This window comes from Balaenoptera borealis, assembly GCF_965194805.1.
Source record: "Balaenoptera borealis genome assembly, chromosome: 13".
NCBI classification, from domain to species: domain Eukaryota; kingdom Metazoa; phylum Chordata; class Mammalia; order Artiodactyla; family Balaenopteridae; genus Balaenoptera; species Balaenoptera borealis.
In genome coordinates this window covers 4,420,799-4,446,314 of record NC_138870.1, presented here as the reverse complement: position 1 = coordinate 4,446,314, position 25,516 = coordinate 4,420,799, and the positions used below count along the sequence as shown (strand labels likewise).

Below are 25,516 nucleotides of genomic sequence, written 5' to 3'. Positions count from 1 at the left end.
AAGGAAAGGAAGCAGGCGAAATTAACTGTATTCACATTTTCTTTAACCTAATATACCCCAAGGTTATCATTTCAGCATGTAGTCGACCTAAAACGTTATTAATTAGACATCGCACATTCCTTTTTTGGGAACTAGGTTATTCTTACAGCGCGTCTCGTTTTGGACCGGCCACGTTTCCAGTGCTGGACAGCCTGGTGTGGCTCGTGGTGACTGTGTCGGACAGTGTGGCTCTGGGGCTCGGGGGTGACAGTCCGCCATCCCCACCAGCCGTGAACACAGAGGGGAGCGCTTCACTGCAGGTCCTGCTGCTCGCAGGAGGGTGCTGCCAGCCCGGAAAGGGGGGCCCCCTCCCTGGGTGCTCTGCCCCTCCCCCCGGCTGCTGATTTCATCCAGAGAGAGGAATATGCCGTGCCCCAGGGTGCTGTCCTAGTCTGTGGGTTCAGGTGAAGAAATGACACTGAGCTCTCCTCTCTGTAATAATAATAATAATAGTAATGGTAATAATACAACTAGTACTTAACGAGCACTAAGCATAGGCCGGGCCCCGGGCTAAGCACTGTACCTTATTATCTTCACGACACCTTTATGAGAGAGATGCTCATATTATCCATGCTTAACAGAGGAAAGTGGCTCAGAGAAGTTAGGAGCTTGCTGAGGGTCACACACGTAGTAAGTCACAGACCCGGGGCTTGAACCCAGGGCTTCCTAAAGCCAAAGCCTGATGCTCTTAACGCAGAGAGAGCGCAGAATGAGATCCCGGATGAAGCCAGCTTCTCCGGCCTCCGCTGAAGACTCTCTTCCTCTGCTCGCAGGCCTTGGAGATGAAGGTTTCCTCACGGGTGACTCAGTGTCCCAAGGAGAGGAAGACGGGAGATGTCCAGCACCCTGGGCTTGGCCCTCCACCAGCTGTTGTCCAGAAGCCGTACCTGCTGGCATGTTCTTATGACAAATCAGACAGCACGAGCTTTGGATGCCATAGAGTCATGTCTGTGTTACAAATATGATGTTAGCTGTTAGGCTTAGATGACAAACATCTTTGTTGACTCTAAAGCACCGTACGAAAGCTTGCTGCCGTTGTTGTATGGTTATTACCACTGTTAGGGTTGAGTCTATGTGGCTGGGTCACTCACCGTAGCCCAGATCACCGCAGCAGCGCCTGTAACGTCAAATGGCAACCAACACGACTTGAGTTGTCTGCCCCCGGTGGGTCCCAGCACCTGGCAGTCTGGCACTTCGCTCATGCATGTATCGCAGTAGAATCCACTGTGCAGGTGACCTAGTTAGCCAGGTGTTCTCAGCATTTGGAGCTCGCCCTGTGCGGAAATCTTCTCGATGTTCAGCCTGGGGTGTCTAGCAGCATGCCTGGCTCTTCAGAGCAGAGCGGGAGAGACGCTTAAAATCCCTCTGACGTGGTGGAGCGGCCGGGAAGCCAGCCACCAATGTCTGGAGGAGAAAGGGCCCACAGGCTGTGCTGTGGGTCTTCCGGGCGTCCTCGTGGCCTTGCTGAATGGATTGACCTTGAGGAACATCCAGATCCCATTCACTCTCTGAGGCCCACTTTAAGTGTCCCCTCCTACCCTGAAGACTTTCTTCCTTGTCAGCCCTCTCCCGTCCTGTCCCATCTCTAGTGTCCTGTAGTGCTGAAGGCCTGGACCCTCACTTAGATCTTGCATTGTCAGCTACACGTTTTCTGTATGGCCGTGCCCCTTCTTTCTGTGGCTTCTCCCAGTGACAATCCCGAATTGACTTGTGACATCCCTGGTGATCTGGTTGGTAAATTCTGCTTTGCTCCAGAGAGGGTTCCAGGGGCTGTTCCATCGCTGTGAGTGCCCGTGCTGCGCCCCCCCCATTTTTTTTTTTTTTTTTTTTTTTTTTTACTTTTCGGCCGTGCCACACAGCATATGGGATTTTAGCTCCCTGACCAGGGATCGAACCCACTTCAACTGCAGTGAAAGCGCGAAGTCTCAACCACTGGACCGCCAGGGAGGTTCCCCCATGCTGCCCGTAATTAAGTTTTCATCCGGCTTTGTGCGCTGCCTGTCCATCCAGAATGCGCATCCTCTGAGAACTGTGCTCTTGTGATCTTGGCCTCCAATTAGGATGTCTGCCTGGCTTACCTTGCGGCTCAGTGACAATGTATTGCTCCATGTGGAGGAAGGTCAAGCGCCCCGATCCAAGCAGCTTCCTCTGATGCTAATCATTTGCGTAATACCCTTTACTTTTATTTCACTGCAATGACCATGATTTGTAGTATATATTCACTAACTTGGTAAAACCTCTCTCCTGCACTGGAGACCTTTTCGGCTCTGCCCTGTATCCCAAGGCCCAGTTCAATACCCCTAGAACCTGGTAGGAGCTTGGGAAAGACTATAGTTTAATAATGCATGGATGAGTCAATCAGCTTGGTCACTGCAGGAGAGGCAAAGGTGGTGGCGGGGAGAGGGGCCGGAGCTGGGGTGCTCAGTGGCTTTTGGAGGGCTTCAGCTGTAAAGAGAAGTGAGGTCAGTTACAGAAGGACAGGTGGAATAACAGAAAACACATTGGCCTTGAAGTCAGGGCCCTGAGGGCCAGGCATTTTCCTGTACTGAAGTTTATTTTCTATGTAACCTTGGGAAAGTCTTGTGAGGGTCGAAGGAGGTATTTATTGTGAAATTGCTTTGTAAACCATAAAGTGGCCTGGAAGGATGTTATTCATCACCCTTAGATCTGGTTCCGTGCCTACCTGTCCAAACATATTTCTTACTCATTTGATTTAGCTAGAATAATCCTCTCATTTTTTTTAAAAAAAGATATGTTTTTTCCTTTATTGAGAAAATAACACATTGAAATTACAAAAATATTAGAAAATTCAGTGAGGTACCACCTCACACCAGTCAGAATGGCCATCATTAAAAAATCTACAAATAACAAATGCTGGAGAGGGTGTGGAAAAAAGGGAACCCTCCTACACTGTTGGTGGGAATGTAAATTGGTGGAGCCACTATGGAGAACAGTATGGAGGGTCCTTAAAAAACTAAAAATAGAGCTACCATATGATCCTGTAATCCTGCTCCTGGGCACATATCTGGAGAAAACTATAATTCGAAAAGATACATGCACCCAAATGTTCATAGCAGCACTATTCACAATAGCCAAGACATGGAAGCAACCTAAATGTCCATCGACAGATGAATGGGTAAAGAAGATGTGGTATATATATATATACAATGGAATACTACTCAGCCATAAAAAAGAATGCCATTTGCAGCAATATGGATGGACCTAGAGATTATCATACAACGTGAAGTAAGTCAGACAGAGAAAGACAAATACCATATATCACTTATATGTGGAATCTAACATATGACACAAATGAACTTATTTACAAACAAAAACAGACAGGCATAGAAAACAAACTTATGATTACCAAAGGGGAAAGCGGGTGGGGGAGGGATAAATTAGGAGTTTGGGATTAGCAGATACAAACTACTATATATAACCTAGAAACTGCCATACAGTGAAGTAAGTCAGAAAGAGAAAAATATCGTATAATATCGCTTATATGTGGAGTCTAGAAAAATGGTACAGATGAACTTATTCGCAAAGCAGAAAGAGAGACAGATGTAGAGAACAAACTTATGGCTACCAAGGGGGGAAGGGAGGGTGGGATGAATTGGGAGATTGGGATTGACAAGTATACACGACTCTGTATAAAATAGATAACTAATGAGAACCTACTTTAGAGCACAGGGAACTCAACTCAGTGCTCTGCGGTGACCTAAATGGGAAGGAAATCCAAAAAAGAGGGGATATATGTATATGTATATAGCTGATTCACTTTACTGTACAGCAGAAACTAACACTGTAAAGCAACCATACTCCAATAAAAATTTTAAAAACAAAATAAAATAGGTAATCAACAAGGTCTTACTGTACAGCACAGGAAACTATATTCAATATCCTGTGCTAAATCATAATGGAAAAGAATATGAAAAAGAATGTATGTGTGTGTGTATATATATATTATATATATATATATAATATATATATAATGGAATCACTTTGCTATACACCTGAAACTAATACAACATTGTAAGTCAACTATACTTCAATTTAAAAAAAAGAAAAAACAAAGAAAATTCAGAATAAAATCAAAATAAATCATCTCTTAAGATTATCATCTAGAGCTAACACTATTAACATCTTATATACAGCCTAAATGAGTTTTTTTCGGAACACATGTGACCGAAGTTTGCCAGGTGTCAGCAGCTGGGAGCAGACACGGCGACACTCCTCTGTGTCCTCCCAGTGCCCTGGCTTTGCTGACGGCTCTGCCTGGGAAGCCACTAGAAGGAGGCGCCTCCCCACTCTGGTTTCTTCCAGCCTCCCGGGGAGCAGAGCTGGCAGCAGTGCCGGTGAGGGTTATAGAGAGGTGCTCTAGGGATGGGCTTGTCTTCCTCCAGCACTTTCCATCATCTGAAAATGCTGACTGGGTTTAGAGATTTATTGTTTGCCTCTCTCCACTGGAATATAAGCTCCACGAGGTCCAGAGCTTGCTGGATTTGCCTGTTGCTGCCTCTTTGGCACCTCAAACAGTGCCTGCCCAGAGTAAATATTCATTGAATGAGTGAACGAGCGCCCACATGCTGTACAGAATAAGAAGGATTTGCTTCGGATGAACTGTGCATATTCTGAGCTGAGCAGAGGCCACAGTCACTGGGGATACCCGTCTGGTCTGCAGTTGCGGCTGTGGCTGGAGCTTCGGCCGGGGGTGACGGATCGCCCTGGCCCCCTTGGCCATCACCACTGCCTCTTGCCAGTCATGCCAAGCGTGCACACAGATGCTGTGACTTAGCACGTGGCCAAGGCATTCTGCCAAGTGCCTCTCCAGGCTCACGGCCTCAGCATCCCCAAGCTGCCCCAGGCCAGGAGCCCCATCCTCTCCCTGTCTCAAAGCTTGGTCCAACCCCAGCATCCTCAGCTGGCTCTCCTCCTGGGGCCCTTATGCTCCTCTGACAAATACTCTGCACATCTCACTTAGGTAGGGATGCCACAATTCTGCATCTCTGTCTTCAAGGGTGAGCTTCAGTGATGCAGACGACATTTGTGGGTTGGATGCAGAAAGCTTCACAGCTGAGAGCTGGGGCTTCTGGAGGGGATGTCTAGTTTGCCCTGAGGCCACCCCCTTCTCATGCACAAGGGTCTGCCCCCGCTGGGCTGGGCACAGTCTCCAGACTCCCGTGGCTAAGCAGACAGCCCACTGCTACCCCTCCTCCTCACCTCCTCGTCCCCACAACCTGGAAGAGGATAGGACTGAGTTCGTTTTCTTCTGAGACATTGCAGCCCTATTAGGAGGGGCTTTTTCTGCCAGTTTTCTCTAAATTGTCATAAAATTGTGGCCCCAGTGGAAAGTAAGGTGTTCTCATCTCTGTGTGTTTCCTAGGTGGGATTTGAGTCACCGGTAGCAAAAATGTCCCCCAGATGTGAGGATTTACCCATCCTCTGAAGAGCCAGGACCTTCATCCACATCCCACAGCCCTCAACACCAGGCCCTGTGCTGGTGCCTCCGATGCTGTGTTTAATATTCATGAGGATCATCTGTGGACGCTTAGATTCGAGAAACCGAGTTCATCAGACTAGCCATTTCTCCCAAGCTTTCTTGAGCTTCTTTCTCTTTTTTCTATCTTTTTTCCCCAGCATTGTTGAGATGTAATTGACATATATAACATTATAGAAGTTTAAGGTGTACAACATAATGATTTGGTGTATGTTTGTGAATATATGTGAAATGAATCCCACACTTACTTAACATCCATCACCTCACATAGTTATAATTTTTTCTTGTGATGAGAACTTTTAAGATCTGTTCTCTTAGCAACTTTTAAATATGCAATAGAGTGTGATTAACTAGTCACGCTGCTGTACATTACATCCTCAGGACTTATTTATCTTATAAGGGGAAATCTGTACCTTTTGACCCCCTGCACCCATCCCCCCACCTCCTACTGTTGGCAACCACCAATCTGTTCTCTATATCCACGAGTTAATTTTTTTTTAGATTCCACATATAAGTGAGATCATACAGTATTTCTTTCTCTGTCTGACTTATTTCACTAAGCACAATGCCCTCAAGGTTTATGTTGTCACAAATGGCAGGAATTCCTTCTTTTTTATGGCTGAATAATATGTGACTATCTAATTTCCCAGCACCATTTATTTAAAAGACTGTCTTTTCTCCATTGAGTATTCTTGGCTCCCTTGTTGACCGTATATGTGTGGATTTATTTCTGGACCCTCAATTCTGTTCCACTGGTCTATATGTCTTGTTTTTTATGCTGGTACCATACTTGTTTGATTACTATAACTTTATAGTATAGTTTGAAGTCAGGAAGTGTGATGCCTCCAGCTTTGTTCTTATTCGTCAAGATTGCTTTGACTATTAGGGGTCTTTGTGGTTCCAAACAAATTTTAGGATTTTTTTTTTTTAATTTCTGCAAGTAAATGTCATTGGAACCTTGATACGGATTGCGTTAAATCTGCAGATGGCTTTGGGTAGCATGGACTTTTTAACAATACTAATTCTTCTGATCCATGAACATGAGCTATCTTTCCATTTATTTGTGTCTTCTTCGTATCTTTCATCAGTGTCTTATAGTTTTCAGTGTACAGATGTTTCACCTCCTTGGTTGAATTTATTCCTAAGTAGTTTATTGTTTTTGATGCTATTGTAATTGAGATTGTTTATTTCTTTTTCAGATAATTCACTGTCAGTATATTGAAACGCCGCTGAGTTTTGTATGTTGATTTTGAATCCTACAACTTTGCTGAATTTATTGATTAGATCTAACAGGTTTTTGGTGAAATCTTTAGGATTTTCTATATATAAAATTATGCCATCAGCACACAGACAATTTTATGTCTTCCTTTCTGATTTGCCTGCCTTTTATTTCTTTATCTTGCGTGATTGCTCTGGCTAGGACTTCTAGTACTATGTTGAGTAGGAGTGGTGAGAGTGGACACCCTTGTCTTGTTCCTGATCTTAGAGGAAATTCTTTCAACCTTTGACCATTGAGTATGATGTTAACTGTGGGCTTGTCACATATGGCCTTCCTTATGCTGAGGTATGTTCCTTCCATACCCAATTTGTTGAGAGTTTTTGTCATGAATGGATGTTGAATTTTGTCAAGTGCTTTTTTGGCATCTCTTGAGTCGATTGTACAATTTTTATCTTTCGTTCTATTAAGGTGGTGTATCACACTGATTGACTTGTATATGTTGAAGCGTCTTTATAACCCAGGCATGAATCCCACTTGATCATGGTGCACGATCCATTCAATGGTGCTGTTGAATTTGGTGTGCTAGTATTTTGTTGAGAATTTTTGCATCTGTGTTCATCAGGGATATGAGGACACAGTTGCTTAAATATTAGATGACAGAGGTCTGTCCCTCCCCATTGGGGAAGTTGGTGAAACAAGTGGATATCACTTAAGTTTGTTTAAAGGAGGCCTCTGGAAGAGGAAGCTTGTCACTTTTCGTAGCTCTTTTTGCCCTGCAGTTACACGTGGGCAGAGGAGCCTGGAGCCTTTGCTGGCCCCTCTCCACGAGGAGCTGGTGCCAGGCACTCGCTTCTCGTAGGAGTCGATTCCCCGTGGAGCATGCCCGTCTCTCTGCCCTTCTTCCTCTGCTCTCCGCCCTTCCCCATAGCAATGGTGAGGATACGTCTGCATTTGTGTACAACATCATGGTTCACTTTCATATTCAGTGTCCCATCTGACCCTCCTCCCATGGGACAGGTGGGAAACAGTTAGTTCTGTGTCCACCCTAATGCCCCTAGCTCTTAGCTCTCTACTCTCAAAGCCCCTGTTTTCCCTTTGATCATGACGTTCCATCTGCTTTGGAGACTTGGCAGGGAAGGATCGGAACTAAGGGGAACCGGGAGCACGTATTTAATAGAAAACACGCAAAACATTATCATTCGTGCCGAGTCGAGAGAGCTGACTTAGGTTGGGTTCCCTGGAAGCAGACCCCGAGAGAGGGCTGACCAGGCAAGTGGTTTATTAAGGAAGTGCTCCAGGAAGACCTAGTAAAGGAGAGGAACACAGGACAGGAGAGGGGAGGAAGCCAGAGTGTGATGTGGGGCAGAGTTCCAGCTTCAGCCTGGCCTGACAAAAGTGTAAATCCCAGCTCAGAGTCTTCCCCACTGAAGCAGGGAACAATGGGTTTCCCTGCTTCTGCACCAGCAGGTATTGGCTAAGGGCTGTTTAGGGGTGACTGGAAAACTTCAGACACTTCTGGCTCTGTCCATGAGACAAAGCAACTCCAGAAGCCCAAGGATGTGCCTTCTAAGAGTCACAGGCGCAGGGAGCTTAGAACAAAGGCGGGGACGGTGGAGGGGGTGGGTAGTGCACAAATATTGGAGGGGATGTGGGTGGGGCATCCATAGTGTCGCCTTGGTAACTGCATCCGTAACTGTGTCCGGCTGTACCACTTTGCAGCTTCCTCATCTGTCAAACAGGGATCGTGTTAACTTTACTTGCCCATATCATAGAATGATCGCGAAAACAAAATAAAATGAGAACAGGGGGCCCAGAACCATGTTGACAATAATCAAGACATTATACAAAGCCAGGTGCCATTATTGAATCATTCTCTTCCAGGCCCAGAGGATATATTAGCTCTTGGTCTCCGCTCGTCTGTCAGACATCAGCACTGACAGTCTTGGGAAAGAGCTTGTTCTGTTGGGAAGAAAGCAGGCACTTTTTTAATGTTGGTAAATTTTGCAGCAGTGTCTTTAATATATACCAGCCGCCTTGAAATACATCTGATTAACCACCAGATCTCACTCTGAGCCTGTGTTTGGCTTTGATGTACTCATCTGCAAGGAAATATTGCAAAGCTAATCATAATAGGACTTAGCTCTTGTAAAACGCCTTTTATCTTCAAAGTGGTTTACAACCACTAATTATGAGACGAATTAGTGTGAACAGCAGTCGTGTCGCGGAGACCCCCAAATCATGATCAAGGCCTTTAACGTATCTCATAATATAGCAAGAGAAGCGTGAATGGTGCCGCTGAATATTAGTTGTCCAGACTTGGAAGACTTATTTTATAGCGGTAGAAACAGCTGTTCCCTGTCTCCCTTGAGGCCAGACAAGGAAATTGGACCTAATTCAAGGAAAAAGGAGGCAGAACATAGCGGTTGAATAAGCCACAGCAGGCAGAGTGGTGAGTTGCCCTCTCAAAGGTGCTTCTGTACAGCTGCCCCCTTAAATGGGCTGGTGGGGCATGTTGCCTTCCTGGTGGCCTGTGGTGGGTGACATCACACCATGAGGTCCCCTCCCGCTGGGCCATCAAAGGTAGATCATATCTCTTCAGGTAGTGTTTTTTTGTCGTTGTGTTGCTTTTTTGTTTATGAGTCTGTTTTGTTAGAATTGTATCTGGGGTGGAGGAGGCCAGTTTGGGTTCCATAATGATAAGAATAATAACAGTAGCTAACACTCGTAAGGTACTACCCTTGCCTTCATTGTACAGGTGAGGAAAGCGGAGCTCAGAGAGGTTGAGTAACCTGTTTGTGGCCACACAGCCAGGGGCTCGGGGGCTCTGGACTTGGACCTGATGTTCTTACCCACCACAGTAAGAGGGCTATCAGAGAAGAGGTGGGACTGTCCGAAGCCCCCCAGCACTGTTGAAGAAGTAAAGAACAATCTGATACAGAACAGGGAAAGACTCCTTTCCAGACTGGCCTGGCTCCTGTGCTTAATATTTTTATCCTGAGCAGTGGTTGGGGAAGAAGCAGCATCTTTGTTCATCTGTCTCACTGCCCTGGTCCCACCAGAGGGTCTTCCCAGGGCTGTGGGGTGTCGGGGGGCCACAGGCATGAATGTCAGGCAGGCCACCTGTGAGACCCTCAAGCTTGGGAAAAGCACATTTTCCCAGGTACTCAGATGGATTTAAAATGGGCCCCGCCCTGTAAGCCTAGGGTGGGGAATACAGTTTAAAGAGGCGTCTTCACCTGTGCAGACTGTGCTGGGGATTCAGAGATCACCCTCTCGGGAGACCCTGGGCAGAAACATTAGCGTCACAATTTCTTTCGTGGTGAGAGCTGACGGTCGGTAGCTTGACAGTGGCCACGGTGGGAATATTGACACCATAGAAATAGGCAGAAGCTGCAAATCGGGGTTCTTCCCCACCCACCCAGGGGGACTGATTGTTAAATATGGCGGTGTCTTTTTTTCTAACGCCACTTCTGACACCAAATGTGTGTCCTAGGATCCAGTTCAATTCTAACACTAACACAGACCCCACAGGGTAAAGGCTTAGTCCCACAAGCCTGTCCCCATTCAGATGCCAGCTGCGCGTCCCAAGTTGTTACCCTGCGCTCCACGCCGCAGACCTGCAAGCCCTGTACTCGCCCAGCCTCAAAACCGAAAAAAGAGCCTGGAGACGGCGACAGAGACATCGGTGGTTTATTGAACAGGGGATTTTACATGTCGGAAGCAAAAGGGTCCTGGAGTGACACCCCGCCATGCACAGCAGATGGCAGGCAGGACCTGGCAGCGGTGTTCACTCCCAGGGGAAGAGGGAGGTTGCCACTTGTAGAGGGGATTGACATAGGTTGGCCCATCAGTTGGTTACCAGGAAAACCAGCAGAGGGATACACCCCTCAACACCCCTTTGATCAACTATCATAGTGGAGACGCTCTGATCTAAAGACGAGGACAGTCACTAGCTGGGGCTAGGGGCAAGTGCTAGGCATTTATTGATTAGGCTGTATGATTAGGAGGGAAGGTCAGTCATGTGAGTAGGTGTGGATGCAGCAGGGACTGGTCGAGCAGGGGATGTACAGAGAGCAAGAGAGCAGCCACCTTGGGGGGCCTCATCATACACCCCCATAAGTCTGACCGACTAGCTGTAAATTCTGAGTTTCCCACAACCCCTCCTCAGGTTCAAAAACTCTCTAGCGCACAGAGCTCAGGAAGGTGCCTTACTTATAATTACCATTTGTTATAAAGGATACAACTGGGGAACAGCCAGAAGGAAGAAATGCCCAAGGCAAGGGAAGGTAGGGTATGGCATGGGTGTGGCACCCCCTAGATCTTCTACGGGTTCACCAACCCGGAAGCTCCCCAAGCCCCATCCTTTGGGGCTTCTTATGTAGGCAGAATCGATTAAATCATTGGCCATGGGTGATTAACTCAAGCTCCGGCCTCTCCCTCCTTCCTGGAGGTTGGCGGTGGGGCTGAAAGTTCCAACCTACTGTGGACAAAAAATGTCACCATTTCCTTAAACAACAATGTGGAGACCATCAAGCTATCAGCCACTGCAACCACCCCCAGCCGTGCACCCTGGGGTGATGCAGGATGGAGAAAAACAAGATACTGGCCCTAGATATTTACGATGCGTATGAAAGGAATAATTTCAATGAGCCCGGACTCTTGCATCTTCCCATACATAGAAAAGTCCTAAAATCATTAACTTGAGATGTCCGGGTTTTGTGATTAGCAGTCATCTTTTGATCTTCGACTACGAGTTTTATTTTTCAGCAAAAACTCCTATGTATCCTGGCTCCTTCCTTGCCTCTTTGGAACAGAGCGATCTGAGAGGCTGCCTTCCCGTGCTAGGGTCCTCAGGAGTGTCCTCAAACAAAACGTAATTCTCAACTTTTAGGCCGTGCATTTTTTTCAGTCGCCACTTCTAATCACATGGTTGGTTCCTCTGGCCACCAGCCCCCATTCCTGAAACCCACCCAGAGTCACTCCTTAGCACGAACTCAGGTGTAGTTGAAAAGGGGCTCATTGTAAATAACAAAAGACCCTGCTTTCATTCAGGAAATTCTGAGGGTTTTAGGAGCTCTGCACCAGGAACTGGCACAAAGATCAGAGAGATATTTTTCCTTTTACCACCAATACGTTCCCTTCTCAGCCCTCACTCTCAGTGGCCAGTTAGGAAGCCAGCACACACTTACTGAGCACCTGTTCTATGCAAAGTACCAGGCTGGGAATTTGTTCATTTAAATGATCAAATATCAATTTCACACTTACTAAGATTTATTGATAGGGCTTCTGCTTTTGCAGAAGAAATAAGACATATCATGTGCACTTGAAAATCTAGCCAACTGGATCAAGCTGGGTGTTCTAATGCATAAAGCATGAAAAAAGAGTAAGTCCTCAGAGGGACAGAGGCCAAAGCAGTCCAGACCAGGGAGTCAGGGAAGACTTCTCGGAGGAGGCGGACTTAGAACTGGGCCCTGAAGACACATACAAGGCTGAGAGTTGGCGCAGACTGTGGAGTGTTCTTACAGGGAGGGAGGACAAACTGAAAACTGCCCTTCACTGAGTCCTAGAAAACAAACGCAGCCCCAGTATGCTTCTGGTCTTCTCACTTACTCTCAGGGGTGGTAAGTTCAAGTCCTAGCTCTTCTTGATGTCCCTGGATGTGTCACGTAACCTCTCGGAGACTGAGATGTTCATTACTAAAAGAGGGAAAAGACAGCCAGTCCTGACAGCTTCACAGGATCACTATGGAAATGGGATGATAAAAGTGAAAGTTCTTTTTAAACTGCGAAATATAATTAGCATCATTATGAGTTTATATGTCTTTCATTATTTTATCACCTCCCAAGGAGTCATCTCACTATCAGAATTTCGAACTAAAACGAATAATACTGAAAATGCCCTAGAAATTATTGTAAGAGCTCACACTTACCAACCACTTACTGTTTGCCAGGCATCGTTTCCAAGTGTTTTACGTGTTTTTACGTTGCCCGGTCCTCACAGGAAGTAGGTACTGTCACCTGCTTTTTTACAGATGGGGCAATTGAGGGTTAGGGCCTGTGTGGATGGCATGTGGGTGGCCCAGAGCCTCTCCTTCGCCCACGTCCTATGTACCAGATGCCTTTGGTGGCCTGCCCTCATCACAGTGGGAGGACTGACCATTTCCTTGTCCTGTGGCCACTTCCAGCTGCTGGCCTCTGTCCCTTTGCCTGGGGGCTTTCTCCAAAGCCATCCCCCGTGGCCCACTGGAGCGCTGGGGGTTAACACCCTCAGGGGCAGTCTCCCCATGACTGAGGGGTTGACATACAAGTAGCCTGACCCTTTCCCCTGAGGTTGGATCCCTGAGACCTGTGATCTACCCTCGAGTTCCTGGGAGGCCCCAAGCCCCAGCAGCTGCTCGCCCGTTGCTGGCTGGAGAAGGTGCCTCTCACAGGCTGCTTCCCTTCCCACTCCCCGGACAGTGTTTCCCGTGTCCCTTCCAAACAAGCCACTTTCACCCAAATCCCTGTCTCAGGGTCTTCTAAGACACCACCAGTTAGAAGCTGAATTGTGTCCCCGAAAGGTATGTTGAAGCCTTAACCCCCAGGACCTCGGAATGTGACCTGATTCGGAAGTAGGGTGATTATGAATGTAATTAGTCAAGTTGAGATGAAGTCATTGAGTGGGCCCTTAATCAATACGACTGGTGATAAGACAGGAAGAGGATGGGGGCAGACACGGGAGGGGAGAGGCCACGTGATGGAGAAGGCAGAGCTCACAGGAGAGATGCAGCCGAAAGCCGAGGACTCCAGGGTGGCCGCCACCTCCAGACGCTGGGAAGAGGCAAGAAGGATGCTACCTGGAGTCTCAGGGAGCACAGCCTGCTCTGAGACATCTGGATTTTGGACTTCTAGCCTCAAAACTGTGAGAGAGTAAGTTTCTGTTGTTTAAGCCACCCAGTTTTTGGTCCTCTGTTGCAGCGGCCCTAGGAAACTAACACACCTCCTGTCTGAGGCCCTGATTCTTCCTTAACAAGCTCCCTCCCAGGGGTCCGGTAAGACCTGTGAGCATCTCACGTCCTTTCCTGGGGCAGCTCCCTTTCAGATCCTTTGCTCAGCAGCCCTCCCGTGTCCTCACAGCTTGACACGACTGGCCCATCTGCCTCTTTTTGACACGGCCAACGCGGAGTTAGTGGTGGACACGTGGGGTACAGCCACATATAGAATATTCCTCCATTGGAGCCTGGGTGATTAATGGGATTTGAATGGATCCTGAAGATGCTTTGGGGCTCTTGATTTCCTAACTGTCTGCTGCAGGAGAGATTCAAGGGGGATCAGGGTGACTTTCAAGTCGGCCTCGGGTGTGGTGTGCCGCAAGGTATTAGCCATTCTCCAGCTCCGTGGAGCCCAGAGTGAGGGGGAAGAGAGCTTAGGGCCTTCAGAAGGGATTTAGGCTTGGTCCGTGAACGTTCTGATTACAGCAGTTACTAAGCTGTGAATTACTTTGGAAGTCTGGGAAATGTTCCTGGAAATATTTGAGGGCTGGATAATTTCCATCTGTGTATAAAGGCTTTCATGGAACCATTCTGGAGGGAGAATGGCAGTCTGCCGGCTCTGATAGAGACGGGCAGATAAAAGTGGGCTCTTTTTTCCCTTTGTGATGGTGATGGCCTTCGCCCTTTGCCTCTGGAACGCATCGCACCATTTTCCCTTTTATGAGTGTACTTTCTGGCGGCCTAAAAAATCTTGGAGACAGAAAGCTGTGTCCAGCCGGGGCCCAGGGCATCACAGGGCTTCATCCAAGTGTGAGGCAGCCGAGCCCATCACAGGGCTTCCATTTTATTTTGAAATGAAAGTAGAAACACTTCTGTTGTTTTGTCTTCCCTTCCACTCGGAAACCCCACAGATGCTGTGGGAAGATTGCAGGTCAAAGCCAGAGGAGAAAGGAGGCGAACTCATAAAGGGAAATTGTCCGCAGGAGGGACTCTGCCCTGCTCCCTTACTTTCCAAGTTCATTTAGCTCCCTACACTCAGGGACTGAGCATTTTCACAGGGAAATTACTTAATTTTCAGCCATTTCCGGCTTGCCAGAGTTGAAGGTAAGAGGAAGAAACAGGATCCTGGGAATAAACACAGTAGGCAGGCCTAGATTTGCAAGTCCGGGGGAATATGAGAAGGGTCTGGCTGACCTATTCTTTTTTTTTTTTTTTTTTTAAACATCTTTATTGGAGTATAATTGCTTTACAATGGTGTGTTAGTTTCTGCTTTATAACAAAGTGAATCAGTTATACATATGTTCCCATATCTCTTCCCTCTTGCATCTCCCTCCCTCCCACCCTCCCTATCCCACCCCTCTAGGTGGTCACAAAGCACCGAGCTGATCTCCCTGTGCTATGCGGCTGCTTCCCACTAGCTATCTATTTTACATTTCGTAGTGTATATATGTCCATGCCACTCTCTCACCCTGTCACATCTCACCCCTCCCCCTCCCCATATCCTCAAGTCCATTCTCTAGTAGGTCTGTGTCTTTATTCCCGTCTTGCCACTAGGTTCTTCATGGCCTTTTTTTTTTTTTTTCCTTAGATTCCATATATATGTGTTAGCATACTGTATTTGTTTTTCTCTTTCTGACTTACTTCACTCTGTATGACAGATTCTAACTCCATCCACCTCATTACAAATACCTCCATTTCATTTCTTTTTATGGCTGAGTAATATTCCATTGTATATATGTGCCACATCTTCTTTATCCATTCATCCGATGATGGACACTTAGGTTGCTTCCATGTCCTGGCTATTGTAAATAGAGCTGCAATGAACATTTTGGTACATGACTCTTTTTGAATTATGGTTTTCTCAGGGTATATGCCCAGTAGTGGGATTGCTGGGTCATATGGTAGTTCTATTTTTAGTTTTCTAAGGAACCTCCATACTGTTCTCCATAGTGGCTGTATCAATTTACATTCCCACCAACAGTGCAAGAGGGTTCCCTTTTCTCCACACCCTCTCCAGCATTTATTGTTTCTAGATTTTTTGATGATGGCCATTCTGACCGGTGTGAGATGATACCTCATTGTAGTTTTGATTTGCATTTCTCTAATGATTAATGATGTTGAGCATTCTTTCATGTGTCTGTTGCCCATCTGTATATCTTCTTTGGAGAAATGTCTATTTAGGTCTTCTGCCCATTTTTGGATTGGGTTGTTTGTTTTTTTGTTATTGAGCTGCATGAGCTGCTTGTAAATCTTGGAGATTAATCCTTTGTCAGTTGCTTCATTTGCAAATATTTTCTCCCATTCTGAGGGTTGTCTTTTGGTCTTGTTTATGGTTTCCTTTGCTGTGAAAAAGCTTTTAAGTTTCATTAGGTCCCATTTGTTTATTTGTGTTTTTATTTCCATTTCTCTAGGGGCTGGGTCAAAAAGGATCTTGCTGTGATTTATGTCATAGAGTGTTCTGCCTATGTTTTCCTCTAAGAGTTTTATAGTGTCTGGCCTTACACTTAGGTCTTTAATCCATTTTGAGTTTATTTTTGTGTATGGTGTCAGGGAGTGTTCTAATTTCATACTTTTACATGTAGCTGTCCAATTTTCCCAGCACCACTTATTGAAGAGGCTGTCTTTTCTCCACTGTATATGCTTGCCTCCTTTATCGAAGATAAGGTGACCATATGTGCGTGGGTTTATCTCTGGGCTTTCTATCTTGTTCCATTGATCTATATTTCTGTTTTTGTGCCAGTACCAAACTGTCTTGATTACTGTAGCTTTGTAATATAGTCTGAAATCAGGGAGCCTGATTCCTCCAGCTCCATTTTTCGTTCTCAAGATTGCTTTGGCTATTCGGGGTCTTTTGTGTCTCCATACAAATTGTGAAATTTTTTGTTCTAGTTCTGTGAAAAATGCCAGTGGTAGTTTGATAGGGATTGCATTGAATCTGTAGATTGCTTTGGGTAGTAGAGTCATTTTCACAATGTTGATTCTTCCCATCCAAGAACATGGTATATCTCTCCATCTATTTGTATCATCTTTAATTTCTTTCATCAGTGTCCTATAATTTTCTGCATACAGGTCTTTTGTCTCCTTAGGTAGGTTTATTCCTAGATATTTTATTCTTTTTGTTGCAATGGTAAACGGGAGTGTTTTCTTAATTTCACTTTCAGATTTTTCGTCATTAGTGTATAGGAATGCAAGAGATTTCTGTGCATTAATTTTGTATCCTGCTACTTTACCAAATTCATTGATTAGTTCTAGTAGTTTTCTGGTAGCATCTTTAGGATTCTCTATGTATAGTATCATGTCATCTGCAAACAGTGACAGCTTTACTTCTTCTTTTCCGATTTGGATTCCTTTTATTTCTTTTTCTTCTCTGATTGCTGTGGCTAACACTTCCAAAACTATGTTGAATAATAGTGGTGAGAGTTGACCTATTCTTTTTTTTAAAAAAATAGATCTAGTCAACTATTGACATGCAATAAACCACACATATTTAAAATGTATAATTTGATGTTTTGATACATATTTGTATCTACATGTATGTGCGTTTGCGTATGTGTGTCTGTCTGTATGTATATGTGTATCTCCATGAAACCATCACCACAATTAAGATTTCGAACATATCCACACCCCCAAAAGTTTGCTCTTGCCCATTTGTCATCCCTCCTTTTCACCCTCCCCCACCCTCCCTTATCTCTTTCCTGTCACTATAGGTGAGTCTTCATTTTTTATAATTTGATATAAGTAGAATCAAATAGGATGCACTCTTTTTGTCCAGCTTCTTTCACTCACATGATTATTTTGAGATTCATACAGTTTGTGGCTTGGATCAACAGTCCCTTCCTTTCAAAACTGAGTAGCATCCCTTTGTGTGTTTATACCACAATCTTACCAGTTCACCTGCTGATGAACATTTGGGCTGTTTTTGGCTACTACAAATAAAGCTTCTGTGAACCTTCATGGACAAGTCTTTGTATGGACGTATGCTTTTATTCTCTTGGGTAAGTAATACTGAGGAGTGTCATGGATGGATCAGATGGTAGAAGTTTGTTTGACTTTTGTAAGAGACCACAAAGTGTTTTCCGAAGGGATTGTATGTTTGTGTACATTTCCACCAGCGACATATGAGTGTTCCATCCTGTCACCCCACATCCTTGCCGAGACTTGGTCAATCTTTTTCATTTCAGACATTCTAACAAGTGTGTATTGGCATTTCATTTTGGTTTTAAATTTCATTTCCCTTATGACTAATAATGATGAACATTTTCATGTGGTTATTTGATATCCACATATCTTATTTGGTGAAGCACCTGTTCAAATGTTTGTCCATTTAAAAACAACCGAGTTGTTGATTTTCTTTTAAAATTTTTAAAATAGGTATAGTGTTGTTCGGGCTATCTATTTCTTCTTGAGTGAGCTTTGATATTTAGTGTGATATTTCAAGGAATTTGTCCATCTCATCTAAATTGTCAAATTTATTGGCATAAAGTAGTTCATAATATTCCCTTATTATCCTTTTAATGTCTGTAGAATTTATAATGATGTCATCTTAAATTCCTTATACTATAATATGTATCTTCTCTCTTTATTGATCTTCTTAAAGGCCTAGCTTTTAGTTTTGTTGATTTTCTCCATTGTTTTTCTCTATGGTTTTCTATTTTATTGATTTCTGTTCTGATTGTTATTATTTCTTCTCCTTACTTTGGGTTTAATTTACTCTTCTTTTTCTAGTTTCTAGAGGTAGACGATGAGGCCATTGGCCTGAGACCTTTCTTCCTTTCTAATATATGTGTTTAGGGCTATAAATTTTTTCCTCAGTACTGCTTTAGCAATATCCTACAAAATTTGAAATATTGTACTTCTTTTTCATTTAGTTCAAATTATTCTTAAATTCCATTTTTATTTCTCCTTTGAGCCATGGGTTTCTAGAAGTATGTTACATAGTTTCCACATTTGGAGATTTTCCAGAGGTCTTTCTGTTATTGGTTCTAACATAATTCCATTGTGGTCAGAGTACATACTTTGTATGACTGAATCCTTTTAAATTTATTGAAACTTGTTTTGTGGACTGGAATATGGACTGTCTTGGTAAATGTTCCATGTGCACTTGAAAGTGTGTTCAGGTTTTGTTGGGTGGATTGTTCTATAAATGTCAAGTAGGTCAAAATAGTTGACAGTTTTGTTCAAGTCTTCTGTATCCTTACTGATTTCTGTCTTCTTGTTTTATTAATTATTGATAGAGGGATAATGAAATCTGAATGTGATTGTGGATTTGTCTAGTTCTCCTTGAAGTTCTATCAGTTTTTGTTTTATGCATTTGCTTTTTGCACCTGTTGTTAGGTGCATATGTGTTTAGATTGTTTTATCCTATTGATGAATTGCCCTCTTTATCATTATGAAATGACTTTATCTCCATTAATATTCTTTGTTCTATAGAATCCACTTTGCCTGATATTAATATGCAGCTTTCCCTTGACTAGTGTTAACATGCTATATATTTTTTCAGTCTCTTACTTTTAACCTATTTGTGTCTTTTTTTTTTTAAATATAAATTTATTTATTTATTTATTTACTTTTGGCTGCGTTGGGTCTTTGTTGCTGTGCGTGGGCTTTCTCTAGTTGCAGCGAGCGGGGGCTGCTCTTTGTTGCGGTGCGCGGGCTTCTCATTGTGGTGGCTTCTCTTGTTGCAGAGCACGGGCTCTAGGTGCACGGGCTTCAGTAGTTGTGGCTCGCGGGCTCTAGAGTGCAGGCTCAATAGTTGTGGTGCACGGGCTTAGTTGCTCCACAGCATGTGGGATCTTCCCAGACCAGGGCTCGAACCCGTTTCCCCTGCATAGGCAAGCGGATTCCTAACCACTGCGCCACCAGGGAAGTCCCCTATTTGTGTCTTTATGTTAAAGAACATTTCTTTTAGGCAGCTTATAGTTGGGTTTCCTCTATTTAGGGTGTCTGTCAGGCGCCACCTGGGTTTCCCCTTCCTGTGCCATGAACTGAAAACTCTTTACGCAATAATGGGGCATATTTCATTTGTTTCCCATCTCTCAGGAACAAGGCTTAGACTAGAGGGAGGCAAGTGTGGGCCCTTTGGGAGCAAAATTTAAAAAGCTGGTCACTCTCAGATACACAGCTTCGAGAGTGGAATCCTCTTCTTGCACCTTAAGAAGACACTCTCAAGAGTGGGAGTACAGGGTTAGGACCTGAGACTCGGCGCCTCTTAATCTGATACTTTAGGGGCCTCCCTCCGCTCACCCTCGTCCCAGCCCTGCTGTTCACTATCCTTCATTGCCTGATATCCAGTGTCTGGAAAACCATTAAAAAAAAAAAAAAAAAAAATATATATATATATATATATGTATATATACATCTCATCTGGATTTTGGGTTATTTCACCTGGGAGGGTAAATCCAGTCCCTGTTATTCCATCTTTTCTGGAAACAGAAGTCCGGACTTGCTCTTTATGAGATGAAAATCCCATATAAAGAGCTTCCTGACCGAAATAAAATGCTTTCAGGCATCCCTGCAAAGAATTTACGAAAGAGCGATCTTCCTTCATTCAACAGAGAATCAATGAGCACTTACTTTATACCATCTTTGGGCTGATGCCTGGGGTTAAAATCAAATAAGAGGTGGTGCCTCTCTTCTAGTGCTCATAGCCGACTTCTTTAGAACTGTGAGATTGCCTCTTTTATGCCATGCATCGCCTGTGACATGGGCCAGGGAAGCTGGGGGCCAGATAAAGTCAGACCTAGAACGGAGAGGTCAGGTTTACTAATTCCCAAGCCCAGAGTGGCTCTGGGGCTCTCTTAAGCTCACACAGCTGGTCAGTAGTAGTGGATTGCTATGCACTCTATTTGGAGGGCTATAGAGGAGGAACCCAACCCCAAAGACCTTCCTCCACTGCCAGTCACCATGACTGAAATCCCACCATTAGAGGGCGAGGAAATGGGTAAATGTATATAGAGACCACGGTGTGGGGCCTGACTCGCAAGTAAACACTCCAGAAATGGAAGCTGATCTATCAGCATCTGTGTTCTTGCCATTGATTTAGATTGGGAGAAATTCTCTGGCCACCTCCTTTCAAGCTGGAAATGTCTGTTTTTCTTTCCCCCTTCTTCTCTGCTCTCTTTGATGGGCTGGCTGATCTGTTAATGATCAGGGCACACTTCCCCTTGTTCCGAGCTTGTGCTGATGAAGAGAGAAACAGGCACTGGTGAGCGGTCCTCTGCTTCCCTCCCATCCCCTCTCATCCTTTTCCAGCCTCCCTCCATCCCTACCACACCCACTCCTCTCTCTCATCTTCCACCTTCAGGTTCTGAAAAGACTCGAAGAAATTGACAGATCTGGATGGCCACCCCCGACAGGAGAGTGGCCTCCAGACCCCGGGGACCTGGCTGGGGGCACCAGGGGAGCGGGGCCTGCCTGGGCTCCCTGGACGACCTGCCGTGTGAGGGGACCCAGGAGCTGGCACCGGCACAGCTGACCATGCTGAGGAAGGCACAGGAGTTCTTCCAGACCTGTGATGCCGAGGGCAAGGGCTTCATCGCCAGGAGGGATATGCAGGTAAGAGGGTCCCGGGTTGCACCTGCCCACCTGGAATGCCACCTGGAATGCATGGGTTTCCCTTTCTTGAGCTGGAGCCTGCCCCACAGGAGGTGACGTCTTTAACAGAAAAGATGCCGTCAACTCTGTCCTGGAAGGAGGCATCGGCCTAAACTCTCCTGGGAGCTAGATCTCCTGGGTTCATTCTTTTTCTGGCCTTCACTTGGTGTCAGACTCGGGGGCTATTTTCTCTGAGTCAGTAACTCCCCAGAATTGTGGAAAATGGTGGCAGCAATATAAGAAACTTAAGTGAGACACGGAGAAGAACCTTCTGGAACAAAGGTGGAAAGGCACTGACTTGTTACTTTACAACACAGCTCCGAGCTGTGCCCAAGCCACTCCCAAGAGGTGCCATGACTCTCAGTCAGCTCTGTCACGGTGTTACTGAACCAAACTTGGATCTGTTTGCTCATGCACAGTAAAGCCGATCTACTGACCCCAGGTTGTGGTGAAAGAAAGGGCAGCGTTTATTGCAGGCGCCAAGCAAGGAGTCCGGGCCAGCTAGTGCTCAAAACACCTGAACTCCTTCAGACTTCCCTGGCGGTTCAGTGGTTAAGACTTAGCCTTCCAGTGCAGGGGGTGCAGGTTTGATCCCTGGTCGGGGAGCTAAGATCCCACATGCCTCAGGGCCAAAAAACCAAAACATAAAGCAGAAGTGGTATTGTAACAAACTCAATAAAGACTTCAAAAATGGTCCACAGTTAAAAAAAAAAAAAACACCCGAACTCCTCAGTGGTTTTCAGCAAATCATTTTTAAAGGCCAGGTGAGAGAGGGGAGTCCCAGGGTATGTGATCAGCTCGTGCACAGTTCTCTGGTTGGTGGTGGTACCCGGGCGGTATCACAGGGGTTCGCATGATCAATCCTTAGGCTCCAGGAGGCCTAGGGGCTATGTGCTCGTGGTCATCAAGTAGTTAATGTCTTCCGTTTGGTGGTGGTTTTTAAAATTTTATTTATTTATTTATTTATTTATTTATTTATGACTGTGTTGGGTCTTCGTTTCTGTGTGAGGGCTTTCTCCAGTTGCGGCAAGCGGGGGCCACTCTTCATTGCGGTGCGCGGGCTTCTCACTATCGCGGCCTCTCGTTGCGGAGCACAGGCTCCAGACACGCAGGCTCAGTAGTTGTGGCTCACGGGCCTAGTTGCTCCGCGGCACATGGGATCTTCCCAGACCAGGGCTCGAACTCGTGTCCCCTGCATTGGCAGGCAGATTCTCAACCACTGCGCCACCAGGGAAGCCCGGTGGTGGTTTTAGCATCTGTAAAACAACTCAGGACATGTGCATCAGATACTATTATCTAGGTCCTCCAGAGAGGAGCTAAAGCAGAGGGTACGGGGAAGGGTCTGTCCCGCGAAGGCCCCGTAAGGTCCTGCTCGGTTACAGCAGCGCTAGCAGCCACAGGCAGTGTGGAAACAGCAGAGTGTGGCCTGTTGCCAAACAACTTTATTTACCTACACTGAAATGTACATTGTATGTCATTTTCATGTGTCGCCAAACATTATTCTTCTTTTGATACTGTTTTCAACCATTTAAAAATGTAAAAGCGATTCTTAGCTCTCTGGCTGTACAAAAACAGGCACTGGGTCCCATTTACAGGGCGGGGCGTGGTTTGCCCACCCCTGGTCTGGTGCCTTCGCAGTGTCTTCCTTAAGTCTCTCATGCTGCAGTCATGATTTCACCCCGAGAATAAAGGAAGCGCGGGCTGCACTGGACCTCTGACAGCATCTCTCCACACCGCCCTCCCATCGCTCGTACGTCAGGGGCATTTTGGGGAGGGACACACAGCTGCACGAAGGGGAAGAAGACCCGCGATGGGCAGGTTTTCTCTTTTAAGGCTGGTTTTTCAGAGTACACTGAAGTTGGGCCATGAAATGCAGACCCTCGTTCGTATCCGTCCCACCTCCACTCGCTGTGTGAGCCTCGCGGCCTGGAGGCTTGTGACCTGGATGGAGCACCGCAGGCCTTTCTCCCACCAGCCCCACGGGGTGGAATATTCTGGCTTCTCCCAGACTCTTCCCCGTCCAGTAGGTGCTGCAGGATTTGAGGGGAAAGACCTGGGAACAGTGGTACCTTAGCCCACAGGCGAGCCTGGGTCTCTCTAGTTTTCAGCAATTAACACCTGGTAAATTTCTGCCCCTGATACTCATCCCCAAAGCCTCACCCCACCTAGAAGTCCAGCCTAGGTGTGTTTTGAGAAAACCTCGACAACCCCAGCCTGGGAATTCATAGTTGTCCTTCACAGGCCTGTGGCCATGGTGCTTGTAAGAGTGGTTTTAATGGCATGTTTCATTTGTGCTTGTCCTTCTAGAAAGAAAGAAAAGGGAATTCTCTTTTATTGAGGGTCAACCGTGGGTCACATGCACAGTGCAACTCAGCACTCTCACTGAATATACCCCCATTAACCTGCACCGAAGCCCACTCTAGTGAAGGCCGGGAGAGGCACGGTGAGTTTAAACTGTAAAGTATCAATTGTTCAAGAAATCCTTTGCTTTGGGCTCGGAATGAAGTCAGAAGCATCAGATCCCAGAGACACCAAAGCAGCCTTGTTCCCTCCGGCCTCATCCCTGGTCCAGACAGCGGGAGGAGGGCGGGCCATCCCACCAGCTGGTCTGCTGGGTCCGTGGCATTCAGCTCTGCCGGCTGCAGTTTCCTGAACTTTCTGCGTGCCTGTGCACGGCGAAGCATTTGAAAAGTTCAGCTCTTCAAGCTGAGAGAATGATATCACGAGAGAACAAAACGCGTCGTCGAAGGGCCGCCTCCCTGCCGCTTTCACGGTCATGTCTGGAGGAGGATGGGCTGGAAGGAGATTTGGGAAGAAAGTCACCCTCTTGTTGTCCCCCCTGGGTTCCCTGTGAGGCCCACGCGCCCTTGGTTCTCCTGGCAGGACTGAGGACATCTGCCTGCTGCTGTCACCCCCGCACGTACCGCAGTGGCCGGTGGCTGGCCCCTTGGTCCTGGTCACCACCCCCTTTCTCACCCTCGGCTCCCAGCACGGCCTCTCGGGACCCGGAGAAGAGCTCACAGCATGCACGCACACCCAGATCCAGATGCCGGGAAAGGCCTGTTAAGGCGGAGAGGGGCTGGGTCGGGGTGGGGCGCCTGGGCAGGAGGGGCCGGCGGGGGAGGGGAGCTGGCACAAAACCACACACAGTTGCCACCCTTTGGGGGAGAGGGAGGGGCAGGGCTGGTCCCCTGGTGCGGCCATCCTTCTTTCTCCTGAGTAACGGAAGAAATCCACCTGCAGGGGGTGAGACAGGCTCCCAGCCATCCGAGAGGTGGGGAGACCCAGGCATCCGAGAGGTGATCGGAGGGCAGCAGCCGTGGGCAAACAGACACCCTGACCGAGCAGGACCACAGACGGAAAGGAGCAGGTCCCCGGGGCCGAGGCCAGGATGCAAGCCGCCCTGAGCTCGGGTTGCGCAGGAGCAGGTCCTGCTACGGGACGTTGGATGGATGATATTGAGCTGTGAGCGCAGAGTTTAGGCAGGGGTTGGAGGGTCTTCAGCTCCACCCGTGGCCCCCCAGACCTCACTCCCTCCTCCACAATGAACCCCTCTGTGTGTCCCATGGAGATCATTGCAGGCAGAAGTGGGGTGAAGATTGCTTTGCAGGGAAGGGGTCCCCTAGAGAACCAGAGTCGTGAGCCGCAGGGTCCCTAGTGAGAGGCAGAGGGACACGGGAGGACCAGGCTGAAGAGGGCGTGAAGGGACGCCTCCAGTTGGGAGAGGGAGATGGGGTCAGGTCGGGCAGGAGATCTCTGAAGAGACCAGCAGCCTCATATACCCTGTTTCCCTGATTTCTTAGAGGAGTGTAATGGTTATTACCAATGCCAAGTACCCACTCTGCAACACTGCCTGGAATTCCTGGATTAGCCAAACTGTAAAGAACCATCCAGGAGTTGGCCAGCCAGCCAAACCTGGCTCGCTCGCTGTTTCTGTGAGTGCCGTGTAATTGGAACACAGCCGGCCTCTTTCCGTCTCATACCATCCACGGCGGATTCCAAGTTACAACACGGACTTGGGAAGCTGTGACAAAGGCCCGCAAAGCCTCAAATATGCATGATCTGGCCTTTACAGGGGATGCCAGTTGACTCCTGATTTAGGTTAACAAAGAGACTCTTAAAGAATTTTGTGGTACATTGCCCTGAGTTTTCATCCTGAATCTGCCACTTACTAGCAATGTGAATTTGTGTAAGTCTC

The 25,516-nt window shown here is 46.6% G+C and overlaps 1 protein-coding gene across 12 annotated transcripts in view; it reads left to right on the top strand.

Moving 5' to 3' along the window:
* The window catches only part of CRACR2A (calcium release activated channel regulator 2A), a 165,754-nt gene that overhangs the window by 69,505 nt on the left and 70,733 nt on the right, over positions 1-25,516 (top strand). For all 12 annotated transcript variants that reach the window (XM_082352878.1, XM_082352884.1, XM_082352879.1 and 9 more), the window contains one exon: positions 21,029-21,279. In XM_082352878.1, coding sequence (XP_082209004.1) covers positions 21,064-21,279 — 216 coding nt within the window. In that variant the 5' untranslated portion in view covers positions 21,029-21,063. The remainder of the gene's footprint in view (positions 1-21,028; positions 21,280-25,516) is intronic.